Raw genomic sequence first — 10,348 nt, 5'->3', positions numbered from 1 at the left:
CACGAGCCTTTTTCTCAACTGTGTCGCGGCTGCAAACTGGTGTAACGGACTTGCAGTTACACACCGGGGTTTCTCACTCGGTTACTCAGTCGTTATCGAGTGGCTCTCCGCACACAGCACGCTCTTTTAATCCACTCCGGCTCGGTGGTTGTGCCGCTGCGCCCGCTAATGTCCATGTAGTTTACTCAACAACGGCAGGGAGCGGACTGCAGCAGCACACCACTGTGGGCAACCACACTCACACATACACGCGCGTACCACTGCACGCACACACACTCACTTTCAGGTTTTCACTGCTGGCTGCTTATGTGCAGCTCAAGGCTTTCCAGAGTGCATTCATCATCTTGAACACTCAAATCAGATTAGCTTGATTCTAATCCACCTGTTCGCTCAGCTACAGCAGTTATGCAATTAAAAGCGAATTTAAATACACAATTTTGAAACTGAAACATTACTGGTTCATTTATCTGGCCTTAGCAAGCACAAATGGAAGATGTAATGCTCTGTAGAACTTTCTGCTTTAAAATTCATCATCCACTCATGCAAATTTCAGAGGATATGTAGGAGTTTAAAGATTTTAAATATTCATAATCCATCCATCCATACAGATTTCAGAGGACTTTGCATCCAGTGCCCCTACAGAGTGAGAGAGAGAGAGTGGAGTGATGCTTCCCTCGCTGCACAGCTCCGGTTTGATCCCTGAGACAAAGAATCCCACATTATCCCCTGGAGTCTGAGAATCCCTTATCATCCTCTCCAAATACACACCAGAAATGCCAATCAAACCCGGCTGCACTGACTGAGCCTCACGGGACAGCTGAGCTGACTGGAATGCGGTGCCTGTCTTAAAAAGTTGCCAACTTTTCCTTTTGTCTGTCTGGAGAAAGCGTTACTTCTCATGATGTCATTTTCTAAAGGTGCTGGAGGTTACACCGGTCCAAAACAAGGCCTGAGGGTACTTATAAGTGAAGTGTGTTTTGGATGGATTTCACGCTTATCTGGTTTTGGTTGAAATAAGTAAAATTAAAAAACATGTGTAGTCAGGTTGTGAGTGGTGGACAAATATGTGTTTGTTTTCTTCTTACAAATCGGCAGAAGATGATGCGTAGGGTAAACAGGAGTGTAAATCCCTCACTCCTCATTTAAAGTAACAATCAACTCACCCTCATGTCTCTCCCAATTTCCCCAAACTAATTTCAAAATGATGAGAAATAAATTAAAAAGCAAAACATCATTTCTGAAAGCACACCGAAACATCAGCAGTGAAGACCTCTGAGATTTTGTTAATCTCGGCCTTAAGTTGATCTGTTCCCGAGAGGAACGGCAGGATGACATTTTTAACAATCTGACTCCTTTGGAGGCCGCAATGAATCATGGGTGTTTTTAAGGGAATAATTCATGTTGTAGTTCTGGCTTCCTGATATAAGGCCCAGAAGTTCTTCTAATACACTTTTTTATCAGTACCTGGCACGTCTCATTTGTCTGCATCAGAGGCTCTTAAAGCCTCGCTGTCATGCTCCAAAATGAGGAACAAAAGTTGAATCCCAGCATTACATCGTTCCTCTTCTTATTTTGTGACCCAGTGGCTCGAATCTATATTAGGCCCCAAAGTTTTATCGCTGTCTGGATCCAAGCCTGACCAAACTATTGCCAAATACTCTGTATCCTCAAGTGGCTGTGGTTGCTATTTCTAACTTTACAAGTGCAGCCACTGGATGACAAGTGGTGAGCAACACTTCATATTACAAACACAGCAGATGGCTGAGAGCAGATACGGCTTATAAGCACTGTGGCACTGTTAGAGAGGGCTTTTTTTTGTGTGCTGCCTGCTTTATCATCAACTATGGTGGCTGGCTAGCACTCTGTCAGCAGCGAAGACAATGGCCTGTGTGTGAATGCGTGTGTGTAAATCTGTCTCCCGCTCTCAGGCCCAGCCAGTATTTATTTAAAACCCCAGAGCTGCGCTTTAGTTTAACCCTCTGTGTTTACATAGGTTTCCCTCCACGCACACACACACATGAACACACACACAGCATCATAATGAAGGCATGGAAGCAGTTTGGCTGCTATGTGCGGACAGGATTGTGTTCCACTTTGATGAATGGCTCGACTACTAACTGGATGATATCTGCCTGTTTTCTGTTAATCTGCTTGAGGCCTTCTTCTTAACGATAACATGCCAACAGTCGGGCTACTTGCAGTGTGCTGTATCAGCTTGTGTTAGCTTGAAGGATTCTGGTCACAGAAGAGGCAGAATAAGATAATAAATATGAGATCATCTGTAGCATTTCAGTGGAAATAGTTTAGTTATCATTTAGCTTCAATATCCACGAGCTCAAACAAACCCAATACTGTGCGTATTCTCGTTTACTCCCAAGCTTTGAAACAAGCTTATTTTTCTAAACAGTATCTTATTTGTGCTGGAATATTCACTATTCGCTCCTCCGCCTCTAATCTCTTTCAGGCACATTGCATTTTGAAAACTTGCCTGAAACCCCCCATGCAAGCAGGAAGTCCCATTTGTGTATACTCATCTGCAAAGTCCAAGGGTATTACTCATTAAATAAAAAGATGCTTATGCGTAGCGTGATTGAGTTGCTAACAGCTGCTACTGTCTCTTTCCGTGCTTTAGAAGTGCTGACTTCTCCTCCCTCTCTCTCTCTCTCTCTCTCTCTTTCTGTGTGGATCGTTCTTTCTGTCCGTGCAGCCCCTGGGACAGGAACTGCTGAGCCTAAAGAGATAGTGATTTTGCACACTGCAAAATGTAAAATGACTGCACTCAGTCATACTCCCCGGTCGGTTAAGAAGATTGAAAGTTTGGGATTCGACGGAGGGATTGTGCTGGAATGTTTCTCTGAATAAAATGTCTATCTTGAGCAAACAATGCAAGTGTACTAACATACACAATATACTTGATTATGGCCCTCTTCATACAAATTTTATATAAGGTTATTTCTCTATATAGTTATACTGATACAGTGGCTAAAGAGGCCTCTGTTTCTGAGAGGTCACACCGAGGTGAAGCGTCCTGGTTGAATATTCGGTTGTTTTCGCTGCCTGACCCTGAATAGTTTTACAATTTAAATCTTCAGGAGTTGTTTAAAATGTTAAATCACTTTAATCCTCCTGGCTTACAGGTGTTTTGGTTAATATGCACTCTGGTCAGGAGAAAAGACACAGCTGCAGCGTTAGAAGCTGGATAAAAATCAGGCTTTTAAATATGTTCATATAAAACCAAAACAAAGCAGCAGAGCTAACAAGGCCGGGGTCATCTGTCACTTACCACTCTCCTCCTGCCAAACAGGCCCCCTCAGGGACCAGGCTAATTTAATTGCCTGTAAACAAAACCAGGCAGCAGCAAAGTGCCATGCAGACGCCCGTCCCAGTAATCTTGGCTTTTCCGCTGCTACATTTCTCGTTGTTACGTAACCACGGACACCTTACATACACTCATTATCATTCAGTTTCCATCCAGAACTGCTTTGTCTGAACGCTGCCTCATTTGTCATAGATGCAGGCCCGGCACTTTGAAATAACAGCATATGCAAGCAGACAGGAATGTGAGGAGATGTAAGACGTGAATGGACACATTATGCCTGAGATGCACACTGTGTATGGCATGCAAACTTAATACATGGTCACTCCACAGCATAGTGTAAGAAATACATCTAAACAAACATTATATAAAGCAATGCAGTAAGTCATAACTGGTGTATTTTCATCTCACCTTTTTTTTCCTAAGAATGAGATTATGATAATTGTTCTAAAATTACAATGTAAAGTGCCAACTGGAGCTTTTTTTTAAAAGGTATAGATTGTTAAAGAAATCAGCAATTAATCACTTAATAGCATTTGAATAACTTTTGAATCAAAGATCAAATTAAAGAATAAAATTGCTCAGCCAGGGATTCTTATCACATGTAAAGAAAGAGCATCTTAACAGTGGTGCAGAGGTTACTGCTGCTGCCTCACAGCTAAAAGGTTCCTAGTTCGAATCCCTACTCGGACTTGGGGCGCCTTTCTGTGTGGAGTTTGTTCTCCCCATGCATGCGTGGGTTCCCTCTGGGTACTCCGGCTTCCTCCCACAGTCCAAAGACATGCTCGCGTTAGGTTCATTAGTGACTCTAAACTAGCTGAAGGTGTTAATGTGAGCGTGAAAGGTTGTCCGTCTCTGTGCGTCAGCCCTGTGATTGACTGGCGATCAGTCCAGGGTGTACCCCGCCTCTCGCCCAAAGACAGCCGGGATAGGCTCCAGCCCCCCTTGACCCTGACCAGGATGAGCAGTATAGATAACGGATGGACGGATGTACATACGTGCATGCAATACCAAACATTAACCAAGAGAAATTAAGTTCATTCTAAGCTGAATGATGAGAGAAAGTACACACAGTGAACTGTTGCAGAAACACTGTTGTTAACTGTTAACTCTTTGAACTGTAATTATATAATTATTGAGTCATTACATGCACTCAACCACAGTGTCAAAATGTGGTGGTTTTGAAGTGAGTGAGAAATTGCATTGAATTATAAAATTACACTTTGAGCTCCCTAAAAATGTTTGACTATTAGAAGAAAATCAGAAGGTCTTTATATAATCCCTTGCCCCGTTACACTGTATATGAAGCTCATTATAGGCATTCCCCAACTCACAACCCACTCTGAAAAGAAGGCTTCAGAGTTCCTGAGTTATACCTGGTGGTAATATATAGAACTATAAAATGATTGAATAAAATATTTATTTATTATCAACACTGTAAAATGTGTTATTTTCTGCATTCATAAATTCTTGATGCTCACAGCAGTGGGATGGAGATCCTTTTAAAGGAGGGAGTTTCTCTGATCCTCCTTTGGGTTGCTATACTGAATAAAAGATGGATGGAAATACATTATAATTATGTAATTATCACAATTAAAACACAACTAACTGAGCTTCCCTTCGTGCTTTTATTGAAATAAAGGCTGTATCTTGAAATTAACATGACAGGGCCAGACGAGGTCAGGAAACCCAGATTTACACTTCGCTCTTTCTTGACTGCCTTGGGATGAAATCAAGAGCAGAAACCTTGTTTTCACTGCAGTCATATAATAAGGGCAAAGACATGTTCATAAACCTACATAAAGGCATTTCCCTGCACGCTGTCGAGAGAAAAATTGAACAGGATCTCTCCCAAAAAACCTCCTCGCTCTCCTGCAATGACCTGTTACATTTGATCAAACTAATCCTGCGTTGTGTAAGCAGGTACAGAGGATGATGAATGCATCGTCAAAGCAGCACAAAGATAATAGAGATGTTTTTTCAGGCGCAGCTGTTTGGCTACATCCCAGCTCCTGAGATGAGATCCAAAGATGCATTGGTATCCTTAACTGAGAGGTCGTCACACCCTGCCAAGTCTGTCTGAATCCTGTCTCCCTCAGACTGACGGAGGAGGGACAACAATAGCAAGATGAACATCATCTATTTTCTGCTCCAGTGTTGGTGACGGTGCGTCTGTTTTGTCTTTGACACGCACATACACCACGCGTCAGTACAGTCAGATGCAGGCCAAAAAAGCCCCAACCTTCCTCCTCCAACCCTTTGTTCTCACTTCCTCATGTGATCTGGCTCGATCCCTGCTTCTCTTTGCTACATTGTCATCTATCATATCGTCTCAAGGGTTCACAGATGCCATCACATTCTTCCTCCTGATCATGTCAAGTGGGTGCCCGGAAACTCTTTGTGACAAAAGTGTCGCCTCAACCTTTCAAATCCAAAAGGCCCAGGGGCTTTTTTTAAACAAGCAGAGCTGTCTGGCTGGCAGCTAGCTCAGCTGTGACCAGTCACCCTCAATCACCCTTGTCAAGGGGATAATCCAGTCCGACACAGCAGTCTGTGTACACCGCGGCGTCTTGACATCTTAGAGCAATTTCAAATTAATGCAAAATGTCTTGAGTCATTTGGTTTAGTTGCTGTATACATCCTCAGAACTAGCAAAAGATAGAAATAGATCAAGAGTTTAATATCTGACATGTGCTCAAATATTGTTATCTCTTGAATGCGCTAACAAAGACACATAACCAGAAAGATACCGAGCACTCCTGTTGTAATAGGTTCCAGGACAGAATTTCCATTTCCTGTTTCTATGCTGTTCGAATCTCCAAGCTTCATTCTGCTGAAATCTCTCCCTACAGGGCACTTAATCCCAACCAGCTCTGTTTTGTGTGACCTTTGACCCCCTTTTGGAGGGTACAGAAAAAAACAAGAAGGAACATCTATTCAGAGCAATACATAATACATTTCACTCAAGTTTATTGAGTAAATTCAACTGCATTTAATCATTTATTATTTAATACTATACTCTTTACTCATAAAACAGAAACTGGCCTTATTTTGTGATTGTCTTACCCCCTCTAGTGGAAATTATTCAGCAGTGCAAGTCAGTGAGTAAAAACGCGTCCGTATTTACTTATAACCGACATCTAACAACTTTAAAACATACTGTAAAATAATTACGAAGGATTTCGTGACTGTACACGATCCTATATTATATTATTATTATTATTATTATGATCAAATATTGTAGTCGTTATAGTCCGTACTTAAATTGCTGAATGTTGAAAGTGGAACTTATGTTAGCACAGGGTTGTTTAGCTACAGCCACGTTTACAGCAGCACCACAACTACAGCATCCAAGATGGCGGCGCCCGTAATGGAAACATGCCATGTAGCTTGCTCTGCAAATAGGACACCAAATGTTGTTTCTTGGGGCCGTGGAGGGACCATTGCTTTTGGGACATGTAACTCAGTCGCTCTGTACGACCCACAGGTAGTAAAATCCATCTGATTTCTACTGTAAAGTTTGCTGCCGGTGCTAATTGTCACTGCTAACGATAGCCGAGCATCCCAAAGTTGTGAATAAACGTATATTTTGTATGTTGCTTTAGTAAACAAGGCGTTTTGTTTAACTTTAGGAAAGAAGAGTTGTTGCTTTGCTGAATGGACACACAGGCAGAGTGAATGCAGTCCAGTGGATTCACAGAGAGGACTGTGGTGAGTGTGAAGAGGGAGGACACTGATGGACCTGTCAAACTGCTGGTTATTACACTGTACTACTAGTGTGTTGAACATTCGGTTTGCCACCACAACAGATTTTAGTTGAAGTGGCAAGTAAATGTGTCTCTGCATCTATTTTTTTCCACAACATTTAATACAATGCTTCAGCCGATTTTGAATTGGAGTCATCATGTACCTGGTCCAGTCCAGCTCCCTATGAATACATTGTTTAAATACTCAATGCAATGTCTGTTTTCACATGTAGCAGCTAAGCAGATTGGGCTCCACACTACAAATGTAAAACAATGTACAACATTTATTGATCCCCCACAGGGGAAATGTACTTGTTACAGCAGCTCACAAAACAGGCAAATTAAATAAAGTACTCAAGTAATAAAAATAGACAAAAAGTACAGGTGGCAATGAAGAAGATGAACAAAATATGACAATATAAATGATAACAGTAACAAAATAATTCAAAAAACTATTCACTCTGATAAACTTTGTATGGTCAATCAACAAGATAGGTCAACGAGAAAGCCGCTCCAGACGAAACATGCACAAACATTCTTTAAGCCATGTCGTGCACCATTACTTAACTGTGTTTTTGTTGTCACAGCTCCAGAGAGTCATCTTGTCTCAGGAGGCTCAGACAACCGGCTCATCGTCTGGGAGGCACAAAATGGAAAAGTAAGCCACTTGTGTTTTCGACTCTATATTTTCTGCCTCTCTTTATAGACATCTTTTTAAAACATCCTCTGCTGTTTCCAGTTAATCCAGTCAGTGCAGTGTAAAGGCCATGCTGGTCCAGTTTGTGCTGTGGATGCCATCTATGTGGAGGACTCAAAGATCATGGTGGCCTCTTCAGCATCCGACTCTACAGTCAGACTGTGGCTCTGCAATGAAGCCAAAGAAGGTAAGTCTTTAAGTAGTAGGTTTGGTTGTTGTTGATTTGGGCCATTCCCAACTTTGGTTGCTGATGACCCGTTTATTTGAAGCATTGTGTAATTGAGACTTATTTTCACATGGTTCACGTCTGACGAGTTGGGAGCAATTAAAAGAGTGACTTTCACTTTTTGTTTAAAAGGCAAATAAAAAGTAATAATTTCTCGACCCTTTGTATTCATCTTGTTTAGTCCCAAATTTAGAAACCACAGAGGAAACCTGAACGACATCGCTGTTATTTTGAAAAGAAAACCTCCTGGAAAAATCCCCTTTACTTCTCTTTGCAGCTTTGCAAGATCAACTCATCTTAAAGTAACACTCTTGAGCTTTTTCATTTAAATAATGTCTTTTAAGTCGCTATCTATGAATTCTACCGAATTAGATAACACGATGGTTATTAAGCCTATGGCCCACTGATGAAAGCCTTTGCATTTGCAGACTTACAGACTGGGTGTCTGTGGCGACTTTCGCGGAAAAAGTCACAAGCCGCTCCCAGTTAGTGACGCGTTTTCCATCACCCAGCAGTGGTTGGTCTGCCAGAGAGGGTAGGCGGAGCTAAGCAGCTGCTTTTCCGGTGTCGCAAGTAAACAGTAATCTACTATGGCTGAACAAACAAAGAAAAGATTGATGACTACAGATACAACTTCAAAAATAAGTAAAAATCCATCCAAAGAAAAACAAACAAATCCGACCCTCAGATGAAGGCAGATGAAAAGGAAAAGGAAAGGGAGGAAAATCAAGAGTTACAACCATGACAAAGGGAGCCAGCCGAAGACGTGGTTAAATTGGGAAGAGAGCTGTTTAATTACTGATTATTGCCAGTGGGATGTGCTCAAGAGTACCAAAATCTAAATCTTTGAGAATGTAGCTTTAACTTAACTTTATTTACATAGCACCTTTTACACTTTTACATTACATACAAGCATGCGGCAGCAAGTGCTTCACAAATATACAGAAAGAAAAATGAAAGATATTTACGACAGTAAATAGATAAATTACTACAGTAACAACAATAAAATGTAAGAATTAAATCAATTTAAACAGTAAAAAGTAAAATTAAACAGAATAAATACTGTAGATAAAGCTTTGTGAAAAAAAAAAGACTGATAAAAAAATTAATCCAAAGCGAGAGAGAGCTGTTTTGATATCGAGAGGCTGTGAGTTCCACAATTTAGGGGCATAAAAACAGAAGAAAAGATCATATGAAACATGCCCTGTTCCAGAATGATGGATTATTTAGATTGGAATGGACTAAGACATTGTCATTTTCTAAATATAAAATCAATGTTGTTCAGCCACAAACAATAGGAATATCTGCCCTCTAGTGGCTGCTGTATGGTATTGCAATAATGTTTACAACAACATGATAATTCTGTTCTCCTTTACAATGCTGTGGAACTGTTTATGTTTAATCACATCTATGATATTTTGTCGGTTCATTTCATACATTTACAGTAAACTATATTAGTTTGACAATAACTTAACATGCAGGCAAAACAACCTGTCAATCATAAATAAGAGCAAATTCATGTTTGACTAAATCACATCACCTGTATCAATTGAAATACTTCTCTAATCTCTCCGTCTACTTAAATATTAGTGTTGTTCCAAGCTGGCATCCATGTATCTACTTTATTTTAAATCTGCCACTCATAACACCTTTCCCTTTGTGGAAAGTTTCTGTCCACATGTCAGTGCAGATGAACTTGATGCTGCTTGACAGTCATGGAAATCATGCGTGCCTGTGCATGCAAACTGGGCACAACCTTGGGGTGTGTTTCAAGATAAAAATACCATCTATGTTATGTTGATGCCTGTATGCAGAAAGACATCCACACATAACTGGAGGCCTAAAAATATAGCAAATACATCACACAGGAAGGGTAAATAAAAAAAAGAATTTCACATGAAACATTAGACATTTAATTCTGTAAGTGTAGCAGTATTACTACAGCATCAAGGTTTTAATTCCATGTGTGTTCCTCAGCTGAGTGCCTGCATACCTTATCATTTGGCAGCCGCTTCATGATGGATGTCTCTCTGGCACTGTTGCCAGGCAGCAGAGGTAAGCCTAAGCTGTTCCTACACAGACGTCATTTAAGTTGTTCTCCATGCACACTTGCACACACAGATATTATTCCCTCACATGTCATCCATCTCCATTTGCAGCACTGCTTTAGAGCCTGTAACCAAATGTCATATTCAAAACACAGCCTGCGTTTGAAGTGTCTCATGTCATTGTGTCCTTTTAGCTTACATGCCTTTTGTCTCTTTTATGCTGCTCTTGATCCCTTCCTTCATGCTTCTAAACCTACATATTAATGTATGCAGCTTACTCACATGACTGTATAAGAACATGACCTTCATTCCTTA

General features: G+C 40.9%; 1 protein-coding gene across 1 annotated transcript in view; it reads left to right on the top strand.

The window, feature by feature from the left end:
- The first annotated feature begins 6,671 nt into the window (after window positions 1-6,671).
- Window positions 6,672-10,348, top strand: part of elp2 (elongator acetyltransferase complex subunit 2) — a 29,147-nt gene continuing 25,470 nt past the window's right edge. The window contains exons 1-5 of the mRNA XM_069681311.1: window positions 6,672-6,803; window positions 6,949-7,027; window positions 7,650-7,720; window positions 7,802-7,946; window positions 9,963-10,040. Coding sequence (XP_069537412.1) covers window positions 6,672-6,803; window positions 6,949-7,027; window positions 7,650-7,720; window positions 7,802-7,946; window positions 9,963-10,040 — 505 coding nt within the window. The remainder of the gene's footprint in view (window positions 6,804-6,948; window positions 7,028-7,649; window positions 7,721-7,801; window positions 7,947-9,962; window positions 10,041-10,348) is intronic.

Source organism: Semicossyphus pulcher, unplaced genomic scaffold (genome assembly GCF_022749685.1).
Source record: "Semicossyphus pulcher isolate SPU_LCO1_2020_fin unplaced genomic scaffold, fSemPul1.0.p SCAF_5, whole genome shotgun sequence".
Taxonomy (NCBI): Eukaryota; Metazoa; Chordata; class Actinopteri; order Labriformes; family Labridae; genus Semicossyphus; species Semicossyphus pulcher.
Note: the sequence above shows the minus strand (reverse complement) of the source record. Positions and strands in the feature narration are given on the sequence as shown.